At 44.6% G+C, this 15252-nt stretch overlaps 1 protein-coding gene across 2 annotated transcripts in view; it reads left to right on the top strand.

The window, feature by feature from the left end:
- The window catches only part of CDH15 (cadherin 15), an 85247-nt gene that overhangs the window by 36424 nt on the left and 33571 nt on the right, over nt 1-15252 (top strand). For both annotated transcript variants that reach the window (XM_033942851.1, XM_033942852.1), the window contains exons 2-6: nt 3888-4046; nt 4238-4393; nt 6682-6826; nt 12821-12981; nt 13388-13516. In XM_033942851.1, coding sequence (XP_033798742.1) covers nt 3888-4046; nt 4238-4393; nt 6682-6826; nt 12821-12981; nt 13388-13516 — 750 coding nt within the window. The remainder of the gene's footprint in view (nt 1-3887; nt 4047-4237; nt 4394-6681; nt 6827-12820; nt 12982-13387; nt 13517-15252) is intronic.

Below are 15252 nucleotides of genomic sequence, written 5' to 3'. Positions count from 1 at the left end.
GTCTCTTCGTTGATATTTCTGGGTCATAGACTGTAAAGGCCACCTGGTATTTATCCCATGTCAAAAAGCTGTATGGCACACTGAATGTAGTAGAGGGTGTGTGTAATCGTAGCTTAAAGGGCAAAAAAGTCAAAGAATTATTGTATAACTGGATAAGACTTCTCAGTATGCAAATAAGCAAAATATATATCTGGCTTGTAAAATAAGTAAAGTGTTCACATACACTCAGAATTGTGAAATGTGACCTATAGCCAAACCTACCACCCCATCACTGTGTAGGACTTATTTTGAAAAAGACAGACTGTTCAAGTGCTCAACTAATTTTCAATGGCAAAAGAGAGAAAGAAGTTCCCGCTTAGCTTTCAACGGGGTCAGCAGGTCCCGACATGGACCATGTTTCGAAATTCTTTCTCAAGGGACCCAGATGGTGATGTAAACTGCTCAAAATGCCAAGGAAATAAGAGTGGTGTGATATGGGCTTCATTCATATGTCGGGACCTGCTGACCCCATTGAAAGCTAAGCGGGAACTTCTTTCTCTCTTTTGCCATTGAAAATTAGTTGAGCACTTGAACAGTCTGTCTTTTTCAAAATAAGTCATACACAGTGATGGGGCGGTGGGTTTGGCTATAGGTCACATTTCACAATTCTGAGTCTATGTGAACACTTTACTTATTTTACAAGCCAGATATATATTTTGCTTATTTGCATACTGAGAAGTCTTATCCAGTTAAAAAGCTGTATGTGACACATCAGTGTCAGATTCCTCATAGGTCACACAACAAAACAAACATAGATTCAAATTTTAATGTCACCTCAGTCCCTCGCTGCCAAATATGCTACTCAGAAACTCTGTAGTGAACAGAATCTATGGACAACATGTTAAGTCAGGGCTGAAGACCGAAATAGGGATTTCAAGAATCTGACTCTCAAGATTGATGGTTGATAAGGGAAACCCAAGCCCTGCTGCCTACAGACCTCCCATATCTTGGTTGAGAAAGGCCTCTGATATTCCTTGCTGCTTTCTGATTCCTTCATAGCTCTCTTTTTTGCTTTCTTGACTACTGACCGCTGAGCACTGCCAACGCCCAACATTCTTTCCAAGTGATGGATGTGGCAGACTTTTAGGCGCCCTGAGAGACTGCTAAGGGTGGAGGTGCATGCACAGAATCTCGTCAGATTACCCACAAAGCAGGCCTCCTCTGTACCTCTGTCAAAAGGAACGGCCTAACGATTAGAGAACTAGGGCAGGGGCCAAATGCTTTCCTGAACACTAGGATGTACCTGAACATTTCTAAAACATTTTACTGCAAAGTAACCTACGAATTGAGGTGGTCTGTTACTAGCGGGTGTTACAGCCGCTGTGATTTTTTGGGATATTTTGGGGCTTCTTCTGCATCTATCCTAGATGGAATTGTACTTCCTTCTTTGCATTATCTATGATAGTGGCTCCCAAATCTGACCCTGGAGGCAGCCCAGCCAGAATATCTGCAATGAATATTCATGAGGGAGTGCCTGCACATTTCTCTCATGAATATTCATTGTGGACATCCTGAAAATCTGACTGGCCTGGTACTAGAACAAACCGAATCAAATCGAATCGAATCTTCCATTTGTGAGACGCACATACCTATACAGGCTCAAAGAGGAAGGGGAAAGAAAAGGGGAGGGGCATGGAGAAGCAAGAGGAGGGACCTAGAAGTAGGGGGTTGTTATATATAGGCTAAGGGCTCCTTTTACAAAGGTGCGCTGGCGTTTTTAGCGCACGCACCGGATTAGCGCGCTAGCCAAAAATCTACCGCCTGCTCAAGAGGAGGCAGTAGCGGCTAGCGCACGCTATTCCACACGTTAAGGCCCTAACGTACCTTCGTAAAAGGAGCCTTAAGACAGTTAATTGTCAAAGAGGGGAGTCTTCAGGATTTTTCTGAATGTGGTATAGTTTGTCTCTTTCCTGATGACCTCTGGTAGGTCATTCCAGGTTTTTACACCCATATAAGTTAACGTAGAGTAGAAAATTCGCTGGTAGTGGAGGTATTTTGTGGATGGCAGGTTTAGTTGGATTCTATTAAGGATTCTTTTTGATGTCAACCAAGCAGTAGAGAATAATTGAATAAGAGGGGCTGCTGAGTTTCCGTATAGAATCTGATGTAGGATACAAGACAATTTGAAAATTATCTGGGATGAAATTGGGAGCCAATGTAGTTGCCTGATGAAGGTTGTGATTGAATCAAATTTCTTCAATTTGTAGATTAGTCTAACGGCTGTGTTCCGGATGAGTTCTAATTTGTGGATAAAAAGAGTGGTGTTGATGCCAAGGTAGGCGCAGTTGCAATAGTCCAGTTGAGGTAGGTACCTCCAAGAGAATAAGTCATCTGGGGACAGAGAAATACCGTACCTAGGCCTAGATGCACTAAACAGGGTTGATAAAACCACTTGGCTCCGCTGCAGTCTGATTTTTGGCCAATCCCAAAACAGCAACTGATGCTCATACAAGTTTGCATGCAAATGATTTGAGTGGAGGTTTGTTCATAATCCCTGTCCAACCCTGCCTGGATACCTTAAGCCACTCTTATGGGAGGGGCCTTAGGTATTTGGGCCAATCAGGGCCTTAGGCCACCTTCCCGGTGCATCCTGGGATGCACCAGGAAGGGGAAGGCCCGCCATTTGAAAAGGCAGGCCTGCTGGCAAGAGGGAGTAGGCATCCCTCTTGCTGGCTTCTACAACGAGGTATGGGGCAGGGGCTGGGGGGTTGCTTGAGTTGGGGGGCTTCTGAGCTGATCCCCCAGCCCACCAGGGCTGTCTTTTGGGGTCTTGTTGGTGGGGTGGTGGGGAGGGGGGAATCTTCATGTAGGATGGGAGATGTTGGAGGGAGCATGGGGGAGTGCCGGGGGGGGGGGCAGGTGGCCCGGATGCACAACCAGGTTGCTGAGGCAGGAGGGAGTGGGCATCCCTCCTGGCTCTCTGGATGCGTCACTGTCAGAGGATAGCCATCATCGTTGGGGGGTTCAGGGATCCACAGATGTCATCAGGGGGTGCAGCAGCTTGTCATCGGGAGGGGGGGCTTGACTCTTATTTGGTTTTTTTTTAATGGAGCAGATATTGTGCATGTGTAACACATACACAGCATCATTGCTCATTTAAAAAAAAAAGGTATATAAATTTCTGGGCTGAACTATGGATAGAACACGTAAGCGACTGGTCTTGACCGGTTGAGATTTTTTTGTTCACTAAAAGCAATCACTTTTTTTTTTGTGCATTGGGATGTCATGTTAGAGCATCAATCGCACTGCTAGTTTAGGCATTTCAATATTAATGAGCTTATTTGCATGGCTGGATCGGAGATTGAGTGATCATGCACAAAATCACGCAGTGAGCCATCAGGGCGGCAAATCCAATCATCACTAAATCAGTCAATACCGGTTTAGCAACGATCGTTAGACGATCGCTGACTTTAGTGCATCTGGGCCTAAGTATACCAGAGTATCAGAATGCAACTCTGTGAACAATTCCAGACAAGTGGTCGCAGTACCACGAAACGCAGGTCCACGTAGGGAGTTGTTAATTTGAGAGGTGCTCACAGGGTTGCATCGCCCCTTTTTTTTCTAAGAGCGTTCCGGAGGTTTTTTTAAGCCAGTGATGTTTGTGAAGTTCAGCTGAGCATTCTTCTCTCTTTTAACCCGAGGCTTTTTCCTCTAAGCGTTGCCATGAGGAAGATCACCAGTGGAGTTGAGTTTATCTCAATTTGAAAATTGTCCTCTAAGTTATAATATATAGATTTCTACTGCTTCCAACCAGGAATGGGATTAAATGAGGTCCTTCTGGCAGATAACATGAGCTAATCCTAAGGCTTTGAACATTACCCCTTTCATCCCTTTAACTCTTCTCTCAGGTCTTGAGCCTCCCTGTGAATGATGGACTCCCTGTCCTGAATCTATGGCAACAGCAGGATGTAGCAGCAGATGGGCTGAAAAGAATAAAAAGAGCCTGGGTCATTCCTACAATTAGCGTGTCTGAAAACTACAAAAAGATCCCTCTGGCATTAGTCCAGGTAATACCCCTCCCCTCAATCTCCTGACCCCAATCCCAGATCCTCATTTGCTGGCTCCTTCCCAAATTTCCCCATGCAGATATGGTACCTCAACTCTCCTCCCACCAACTTTACCTCTGATACAGGTTTTCCAATGACCTCTTGACCCATCTCAGGCTCCCATACAGAACTATTTTTTTCTCTCCTGCCAGATAAAGTCTGATAAAAGGAATCATGGAAGTATTCTCTACAGCATCAAGGGCCCTGGGGTGGATGAGGAGCCACGGGGTATCTTCTCCATCAATAAGACCACAGGTGTGGTGTACCTCAACACCTTGCTGGACCGAGAGAAGAATGATCACTTCAAGGTAATGAGGGTACCAAGTTTGGGTTTCTTAGGGGTAATGTTTCTTCTGGTTTGCACCCCTCTGTCTCCCCTCCCCCCCTATGCAATGGTATAACTAAGGGTTTTCTTTTGGCTTTGAAGATCTTCTCAGGCTGAACTAACTAGTGGCTCACTCAGTACTCGATACCTGAGACGCACTCAGAACAACCAACTATGACAGAAGTCATACGTGAGCGCATTAAAGTCAAAACCCAGTCATGAGAGCTAAATTCACTTGTGCTCACTGCCATTCACCATCTCAGCTAGTGGAAAACGCTTGTACCATTCTCTAGAGCACCTTCTGCTGGGAGAGGCTGGGATTGCATCACTCCTTTGGTTCTCAACCCATTCCATGAGGACTGCCTGGCTGGCTTTTCAGGACATCCACAATGAATATGCACAAGATATGTTTGTATGAAATGCCTCCAGTGAAAACCTGACTGGCCAGGCAGACCCCAAAGAATGGGTTAATAATTCCTGCTCTACAGCACCTCTTACTCAGTGGTATAGTGAGGGTGACAGGTGCCTGGGGTGGAGATGCCCTTCCACCCACTCCTGCTCCTTCCCCGATTCCCCCCCCCCACCCCCCCCGGTACCTCTAGTTGTCCAGGGGCTCCTTGCAACTTCAGTGGCTCTCCCTCTGAAGTCACTTCCTATGCGTGGAATCCAGAAGTGGCTTCAGTGGGAGAGCTGATGCGGTCGTGAGGAACACGTTGATGGCAGTGAACTACTAGAGGTGCGGGGGTAGGGAAGCAGGCATGCATGTGGTGAGGGGAGGAATGGGAAGAGGCGAAGCGGTCGGAGAAAAAGAGGGGTGTCAGTGCCCCCTGGGCGGACCGCTTCCCTCCCCACGCCACTGTTCCTACTGAAGGCAACAAGAACTGCGCTCCTTCACCATCCCCTAATGAGATTTCTCCCAACCGTTTCAACCCCAGACCTTGTCTTCTACAGAGCAGTCGGTGCAGACAGGAGAAGACTTGCATGGAAAAAAGTAACCGAGGAAGCAGCAAATATTTCACCACTCTCCTCCATATCATTATACACTTCTCCCTCCGTATTCGCGGTTTCAGCAATCACGGTTTCAATTATTTGCGGTTTTTAGCTTGCTGGCTCCTCCCCCAAAGTGCATCAGCTTGCATAGAGAAATTGCTGATTCCAAGCGTTTACAGAGAAAATCGCCGATTCCCAGCACTTTGTTTTGCCTTTCCTTCAAGATCAGGCCAGGTCTCCCACCATGTCATTCGCAGTTTCACCAGATTCACGATGGTTTTGAATAGAAAACAGTGACTAACATATGAAAAAGTTATTTGCAGTTTTTCTGTATTTGCAGTTCTGTTAATCCCCTATCCTAGCAAATACAGCGAGAGATGTATAAGTATATTTAGAGAGAGAGAGAAAGAGAGAGATGTCTCACGATGAAGCAGCAGTCCAATGGCTTTTGAAATGAATGTGTAGTGAGGCTCTGGCAGCTTCCTCAGACGCGGCTTGTAATGTTTTTATAGTGAAAAGGTGTGCCGTGGCCGTGTTAGTCCACTCTTCGTGGTATATGTAGAAATAAAAACATCAAGAGAAAAAAATAAGACTTTTTTTATTGGACTAACAATCTAATATAATAAAACGGTAACCGCGCATGCGCATTTCCTATGCGTGCGTCCGTTTTCCGTGAGCTGTAGCTAGGAAGTGCGCATGCGCGGCTTACGGTCTGGCCTCGGAGTGGCGGCTGCCGGCCGCTAGCACCCCCTGCCCTCTCCGTCGCCTCCCGGCTCCAGCGGCGTGACAGTTTTCAAAGAGGCGCGGGATTCTTTCTACGCGGAACCACCAGCCATTAAAGCTCCTGGCGCTGACTCCCGACTCCAGCCTGCAACAGATGGCTGCTTCCCATTGGATCCGGCCGCTGGCAGGTCTCTCGTTGTCGAGTCTTTAAACATGAAAGGTCTGCACAGTGCCTCATCAAAAACATTTTTAGGATGGGCTGAGAGTCAGAAAGCGGCCAAGGAGAGAGAGATAAAAAAAACACAGACAGACAGACACATCTATTCTAGCACCCGTTAATGTAACGGGCTTAAAGACTAGTGTAATTCATATATGTTTATAAAGAAAGATAGCACACAGCATGCAAGGTCACCACCACGCCGTTTGATCCTTCAGGGATCGCTGCTGTCTCTACGACTCTTCAGACACTGGGTGATGAAGGGAGCCTTTCATCTGAGGGATATACACGGTTTTATCCAGTAACGTTTTCTTGGGCTGTTTCTTCTGGGTGTTTTTCAGCTTAAAGCCTTTGCTGTGGACCTCGAGGGCATTACCCTAGAAGATCCCACTGACCTGGAGATTGTGGTGGTAGATCAAAACGACAATCGGCCTGCGTTCACCAAGAGTGTCTTTACCGGCCACGTGTTGGAAGGGTCAATTCCAGGTGAGCTGGAGAGGTAGAGACCGACAAACCCAGCATAGCGGAGCTGTGCACTTACCAGTAGAGAGACATCGTTGGCATGCAGGTCTTGCCACCCCCTTTCATACAGTCCTAAGTGTTTTTAAACATCATTTTCATAATTATTAACTCTGTTGTCAAAAAGTGATTCAAATCTCGCTTAAGAGCCATTAACTTGGCATTTGGCTATTTTCCTAGATAAATAGTAGGTTGTGTGAAACACGCATTTGCTGTACGAGGGTGAACGTAGATCCAGGAGCCAAAAATGCCCTGCAGAAAGTCAGAGAAGGTAACGAAAGCAGAGCTTGCAGGGGAAAAGTACCTGGAGAAAAGGGGGCTATGGATCTCTTGGTTTATTTAGTTATATTCAACCCTAAGGCCAAGGTAGATTCTAAAATATATCATATGTAGTGAAACGATAGGCAGGTCATTCCCTTTCAGAATGGGCATCATGTGTGCAGAAAAACGTCTCTCTCAGGCAGTACAACTTACCACCAGAGCAAAAGTAAAAATACACGCATTTTTTAATACTCAAATAACCCCTCTTTACCGCATTAGCGGTTTTTTTTTATCACTGGCCACAGTGGTATTAGCTCTGACGTTCATGGGAAGTCTATGAGCATCGGAGCTTTGACCGCCATGGCTGGTGATAAACCTCATGCAGCTTCATACAAGTGGGGGAGGGTAAGGGTTCGGTGAAGAACATATTTTAAAATTTACTTATTTTATTTATTTTAAAAATTTCTATACCATTTAAAACTAAACAGTTTACATAATTTACATACATAATTTTTTATTTTTTTATGTGTAAATTTAATTTTTTTAAAAAAAAATCTTTATTATTTTTCAAATATTAACAGAGCATTACAAAGAATTTAAACATAAACAAATCAGGAAAAGCACTTTAAATATACAAACATTTTGAAAACAATCAGTTCTCCCCCCTCCCTTTCACCAATAAAAGTAGGAACATCTATATAATTTCAATAAATAATAATGCTTTCCCCCCTCCCTCCCACCCTGAATGCGTAAGGAAATCATCTAAAAAGAAAAGGTACATGACAGTTAATGTGACGCAATAAATGATCATAAATAAATAAATGATACATAATTTTAAAACAAAAACATGATAAAATAAACACCCACAACACTATCTACTACTTAGCAAATCAAAAATATTCAAACCACTCATTAGGCATTTCCTAATATCATGACAATTCTCACGTAATCCACCTTGAATCGTAAGGTAACGGTGGAATAGAAATCACTAATGTAATGTAATACAAACAATCCTCAGAAATCATAACTACAAAGTAATACCATAGCTTGCATAGCGAAGATCATGAATAGTTCATCAACTCTGCCAGAGAGGAAAATTATTGGCTAGAAAAAGGCATCTACAAATAACTGCGTCTTAAGTAATTTTCTAAACATGCCCCTTTCACGACAATTTCGTATCTGACCCTCCAAGGAGTTACGTATCTTAACTCCTACACCACAAAAAGTAATTTTACCAGTTTCAACAAGCCTTGGATTCACAGTCGTCTTCAGAAAGCGCAATGATCTTAAGTAAAAGTTAAAAAAATTATTGCCTAATATAATACTTTTTGAGTAAAAAGTCTCATAACTACAATGAATGTGACTATCGTTAATGGTTTTATCCGAACAATTTTATTGCTCTACTCTTCAATCCACTTTGCTTTTAGTGAAACTACATTTTGAAAGTGACTGTCATTCATGTAAGTGTGCTTGTGAGTCATTATTAAACCAGCACAGCTACAAAGGTGTTCCACAATTATACTGGCTCAGTCTGAGCAAATCAGGCCAGGCTGCGGTATTACTGATTTTTGACTGGGTCTGCAGATGCTGATTAAAGGAAACACTTGTCTGCCGTAGAGCAAAAAAAAAAAATAATCTATTGTTGTCATTATCATCTACATTAGACACAGTGTGGGTCTAATTCATTACGGCAGGGAGTCACGAGCGGTGTGCCACAGGGATCGGTGCTGGGGCCATTACTCTTCAACATATTTATCAATGACCTGGAAAAGGAGGCAAAGTGCGAGGTTATAAAATTTGCAGATGATACCAAACTGTGCGGCAGAGTTAGGTCCAGGGAGGAGTGTGAGGACCTGTAAAGGGACCTGGACAAGCTGGAAGACTGGGCAAACAAATGGCAAATGCGCTTTAACGTGGAAAAATGCAAGGTCATGCATATAGGGAAAAAGAACCCGTTGTTCAACTACAAATTGGGGGGGCATTGTTGAGAGACAGCAGACTTGAGAGAGACTTGAGTGTGCTGGTGGATGCATCACTGAAGCCAACTGCACAGTGCGCAGCAGCCTCGAAAAAAGCCAACAGGATGCTGGGCATCATAAAGAGGGGCATAACAACCAGGACGCGGGAAGTCATCATGCCATTGTATCGAGCGATGGTGCGTCCACATCTGGAATACTGCGTTCAGTATTGGTCGCCGCACCTCAAGAAGGACATGGCGGTACTTGAGAGAGTACAAAGGAGAGCAACGAAACTGGTAAGAGGGCTGGAACACTGCCCATATGCCGAGAGGTTGGATAGGCTGGGGCTTTTCTCTCTGGAAAAAAGGAGGCTCAGGGGAGATATGATAGAGACCTTCAAGATCATGAGGGGCATAGAGAGGGTGGATAGGGACAGATTCTTCAGACTGAAGGGGACAACAAGTATGAGGGGGCATTCGGAGAAACTGAAGGGAGATAGGTTCAAAACAAATGCAAGGAAGTTTTTTTTCACCCAAAGGGTCGTGGACACTTGGAATGCGCTACCGGAGGAAGTGATCAGGCAGAGTACGGTACAGGGATTCAAACAGGGATTGGACGGATTCCTGAGGGATAAAGGGATCGTGGGATACTGAGGGAGGTGCTGGGATGTAACACAAGTATAGAAAGCTAACCAGATAATAAGTATAGAAACCCAACCAGGTTGTGCATGTGCAAGACCGGAGGGTTAGGACTTTGATGGGAAGATAGGACTTCAATGAGAAACCAAGGTGGCAAGGGAGCCCCTTCTAGTGATTCAGACAGGTCGTGACCTGTTTGGGCCACCGCGGGAGCGGACTGCTGGGCAGGATGGACCTATGGTCTGACCCGGCGGAGGCACTGCTTATGTTCTTATGTACTTGCATCTTCATCTTTATTATCATCAGTGGTGTACCTAGCATATGTGACACCCGGGGACCATCATTTTTTTAACACCTCCTCCTCTACATGGAAAACATGATTTTTTGGTAATAATTCACAACTCGCACAACAAGAGTGTACCTAGGAAAAGGCAGCATCTTACATACTGTAGTAAGCAGTAGAACATCAATACACCCATGGTAAAACTAAATAAGCCAGACTAGCACAAAACAATCCTGCACAGTCATTGCTAACAGAAAACTATGTCTTTCGTAACACAGAACACAGAAATGCCATTGCCCAGTATGAAATATGTAATCACAAACTAAAAATAGAAATATGTAGACAAAAGTTAAACTAAACCACCAAGAAGCCAGGCTCTGCATACAATGCTACACCACAGAAACAAAAACAGTGATTCATGTCCCCTAATATAAAGACAGCAGATGTAAATTTGAAAAAAACTGAGAAATAGCAATAATAACTTTACAAATTAACAAACAGAAATAAAACAAATAATGGGAAATAAGAAAATACCATTTTATTGGACTAATCCATTTTTCAATTAGCTTTCAGAGGACAAATACTCCTTCTTCAAGTCAGTACAATATACTGCTGTTACAGTATTGTGTCCTGACCTGAGGAAGGGGGCTTAGTCCAATAAAAACATTGGCTTATTTCCATATCCTGTTTATAAACTTTTATCAAAACAGTTGCAATACTACTTTATTCTAAAGCAACAAAAAAATATTTTTTCCACCTTTTGTCATTTCTGCTTTAATGATCTTCTCTTCACTCTCTTCTTTCCATTCAGCATCTGCCCTCTCTCTCTCTGCCCCTTTCATCCACTGTCCGCCCTCTCTATCTCTTCCATATGGCATCTTCCCTCTTTCTATGTCCCTTTCATAAACTATCTGTGCCCCTTCTCTCCTTTGTACTTGATTCATTTCAGCTTCACCCCCTCTCCATTTTCTCTCTCTGTCTCCATCCCCTCATCTATGCTCTGGCATCACTCTCCTTTCCTTTCCTTCCTTCCTACTCCACCCCATGGTCTGGCATCTCTATCTCCTTCCCTTCCATGCCTTGACATCTCCTCTCCTTCACTTCCTTCTCTCCCTCCTCCTCCATGATCTGGTATCTTGTCTCCTTCCTTTTCCTCCCCTCCCTCTTTCCTTTCCCCTGGTCTGGCATCTCTGCCTCCTTCCCTGCCCCCATGCCCTGGCATCTCTCCCTCCCCCTCCATGATCTGGTATCTCCTTTCCTTCCATCCTTTTCCTCCCTTCCCTATGGTCTGGCATCTCTCCTTCCTTTCCTCTCCCTTCCCTGGTCTTCCTTCTCTCTTCCTCCCTCTCCCAAATTGGGTGCAGCATTTCTCTTTCCCTCCCCTCTTTCCTTCCCTCTCTCTCTGTCACCCCCCCCCCCTTTCCATTGGCAGCATGGCCTTCACAATTCACAGATTTTGCTGGCTTTGGGCTTTTCTCTCTCTCTGGTCTCACCTATTTCCTGTTTCAGCAAATGCAGGACCCAGCAGAGAGGAAGGCCCGATGTCAGAAAAGCATTGAATTGTGAGCACTGCCACTGCCAGAAGAAGTTCACGACACTGGCCCTCAGAGTACTTCCCTATGGGCTGCACCCGGAGTGGACTGCTTCCTGCAGATCCCTTGGGGCACCACTATCATTATCATTATCATTATCATGCTGGCTATTTACAAGGAAGGCTGTCATCGTCTGTTGTTGTTCTAACAGTTTTTCATTTGATGGCAAACTCTATTTTAATATCTTCAAGAACAGATGCAAGGAAGTCAAATGTGTGGAACACACTTTCAGTAGAAATCCGTACTGCCCCAACATATACATGGTTCCGCAAATCCTAAAAATATGGCTCTTCGAAAAAGTCTGGCCTGACCCAAATCTAACATACTGAGGAACACAATGTAAATATATCAGCCAGCAATCCATCACATCCAAATTCTATGGCAAAATATACACTTACACCTGGAAGGAATAAATTGATGTACAATATAACTCATTTAGCACTATCCACTACGATCATCACATTGTATGTTAATGAAACTATGTTGACTTCATATCGCTAATGGCTGCTCCAATTATATCGCATGAATACTCAGACTGCCGAAATTGCACCCATGTTGTATATCAAGAATCATGTTGCTTTGACTATCTGTTGTAACCCGCCCCCAACTCCACTTGGAGGATTTGGCAGGATATGAGTCCACAAATGACATAACATAAATAGACTCACTCGTTTGGATTCTTCTTGTCTTGTTTCTTGCAGTTCATCTGTACGAATATTGTATGCATCTACGTATACCTGAGGCAGACACTTCTGTGCTGAAATGCAGATCGGCATTGGCTGGAATTTGTGTGGTCCGCCTCTACCGTTCTTTTTTCCCCATCTCTTTTTGTAACAGAGGAAAATACCAATGGGCTCTTCCAAAACAAAAGTACCTGAAACTTTCTCTGCTAATTTCCTGGTTACAGCTGCACCCTATGGAAAATGCCAGTAGCCTCAGTTGGGAGAGGTACTTTTTCATAACACGGATCAGTGAATCTATAGAATCATAGAAACATCCAGTCTGCCCATCCACTATCTCTTGCTCTGCTTAATAGAAACATGATGGCAGGTATAAATAAGACAACTCTGTCCAAATGTTGGACAAGGTCAGTCCAAGAGCACAGGGAGACAAGTTCTCCACTATATGGTTGTGGGAAAGGTTCTAATACTCCTGCCCCAGATATGTTGGATTCTTCCTACCCTATCTCCACAGTTGGACACAGTGTTTCTCTTTACTTTTGGTCCCAGGTACTTCTGTGATGAAGGTGGAAGCCACGGATGCTGATGAGCCTGGGACTGACAATGCGGCACTGAAGTACTCCATCGTGGCACAAGGCACACCCCAGCTCTTCAGCATCAATAGTGACACGGGGGAGATACGGATGGTGGAAGTAGGCCTGGATCGAGAGGTAACAGAAAATGTCCACCTGTCCATGTGCTTCTAGCTGAAAAATTGAAAAAGGTAAACTGTGAGAGAAGACAAGTTGGAATTGGTGAAAGACCAAAGGGAAATTCAGAGCAGAGAGACTGATTTTCTTAATTTCCCACTGCTATGATCATTTCAGGAAGAAGCTAGCTTTTGGCCCTTCCTTGCTTTTCTTTACTCCTGGGCACTGAAGTCTGCTGTACATAGGACGTAATCTCCCATTAACATACAGAATGGGACGGGAAGAGGTAGATGTGGATGGCCGTAGCATCACAACCAGACATGCTGTTGGACAGAAAGTGTAAAGGGCTTAATGAACTTATGCAGACATGAGGTGGAACTGAAATGTACAATTCAGAAGCTTCACTTTTCCTGCCCTCTCTCCCCAGAGGATCAGCACGTACAACCTCACACTCCAAGTAGCTGACATGGCTGGTGATGGCCTCACGAACAATGCAGTGGCGATAATATACGTTGACGACATCAATGACAATCCACCGGAGTTCACTGAAGAAGAGGTAATAGACCTTTCTTCTGCCTTCCATGTCATACTCTCTTTTCTATCATTGAATATTCTGCTACATAAACACAGGGTCGTTTGCTAGGCAATCAATCCATGCTTGCAAACTATTGCAGAAGGGTGTCAATCACATCTTTCAGCTCCTCCTGAGAGGGATAAAGCTTCAAGAGCCTGAAACGGAGAATCTGCTGTGCCAGAGAATCTCCATTTCAGGCTCTTGAGCCTTGTTTTTTGTAGCATTTTGGAAGGACAGGTTACATTGCTCCAACACAGAAAAAATAGAGGACCCCACCCTGCCTATGTTACTGAGATAAATGATCCCTGACGCAGACGTTCCGATGAAGCACGACCCATGTCAAGTCCCTCATTAAAGTTTGGCTGCAAGCCTACTCTCGGAGGCTTTGCATGTCTGGATGGGCTTTCAAAACCCGGCAGTTTGTCCAGGTTTTGAAAAGCGTTGCGCACAGGACTGTGTCTGGAGGGCAACTGCGCGTGTGCGGATGTGATGTAGTGATGTCCCACGCATGCATGTGTGTGTGACATCATCACATCACATCCATGCATGTGCAAATGCCCTCCATACGCGGCCCTGAAGAGACGAGTTTGTGTGAGGCTGGGGTTGGGGGGGAGTGGAATAGGGCGGGGCTGTGGGGGGAATAGGGCGGGACCACATATCCTCTTCTTTTGAAATAAAAATCAGGTAACCCAAAGGCTTGTGGCAGATAAGACGGACTTCATGGTTTCCATATTTCTATATAGCAAGATAAGAAGCGGTTCAGTGCTTTGATCTATGGGTTTAGACAACAGAACGAGAGAATCTAAAAGAGCAAATTAACGTGAAGAGAAAGTAAGATCTGTCCAAAGAAATCCTACGGTAACCCTTTCTCTTTAAGGGCTAAGATCATCAAATCCTGATTGTTAAAGAGGCTTTGAACCCTTTTCTTCCATTTCAAAGCACAATAGGATAATGAGAAAAAGGAAGCAGGTAGGAAGAAACTTCAGAAACTGATCCTCTTCCCAACAAAAACCTTCGATATGCACAGAAATAAAGGTTGACAAACCCAAATTAAAACTATAAGTTGATATATTTCTGTTGGGCTAACATTGAATTTCTCCTTCTGAGCTAGCTTCCTCTTCTAGCATTTTATGCACCAATAGATTATGTTTGTCCCCCCCTGGTCACCCATCAACCTGGTCTTCTCACCACAGATACGGTGCTGGAGTGTCATGTTGCGAGCCTGTGACTATACAATACTCATCAAAGCCTGGCAAAGAAATTGCCAATGTGGATACCTTGAGCTGCCTGACTCTGTCAGTACTAAACCTTATTGTTCCCTCACCCTCCACCCTCCACACACCTCTTAGCTAAGGATTTGATTCCAGAAGCTCTTCCTGGTGGCTCCAGTCCAGGCGGGTCAGATAGTCAATCTGTGCCTCCACACCATCTGGCCAGCCATTTGGAGGCCATAGTGAACAAATTTCCAAAGGATCCTGTCCTGGCCAGTATCCTGACTGAGTGTGGAGGAGTTGGCCATGTGGTCAACTGCTTGAGCTAGCAGCCCATAAGGGATGTCTCTTTTGGGAAAACCAAGTTATTATTCAACAAACAATCTTCTGGTCATTTTAGCCATGTTACAGGTCACACATCCTAGAACTGTGCGTATGATCAGGAGCTATGACTGGTGGCCTGGAATAAATGGTTGACAAGGAGTGTGACCCATGCTAAACCCACCA

The sequence above is a fragment of the Geotrypetes seraphini genome, chromosome 4 (assembly GCF_902459505.1).
Source record: "Geotrypetes seraphini chromosome 4, aGeoSer1.1, whole genome shotgun sequence".
In the NCBI taxonomy this organism is placed as follows: Eukaryota; Metazoa; Chordata; class Amphibia; order Gymnophiona; family Dermophiidae; genus Geotrypetes; species Geotrypetes seraphini.
Note: the sequence above shows the minus strand (reverse complement) of the source record. Positions and strands in the feature narration are given on the sequence as shown.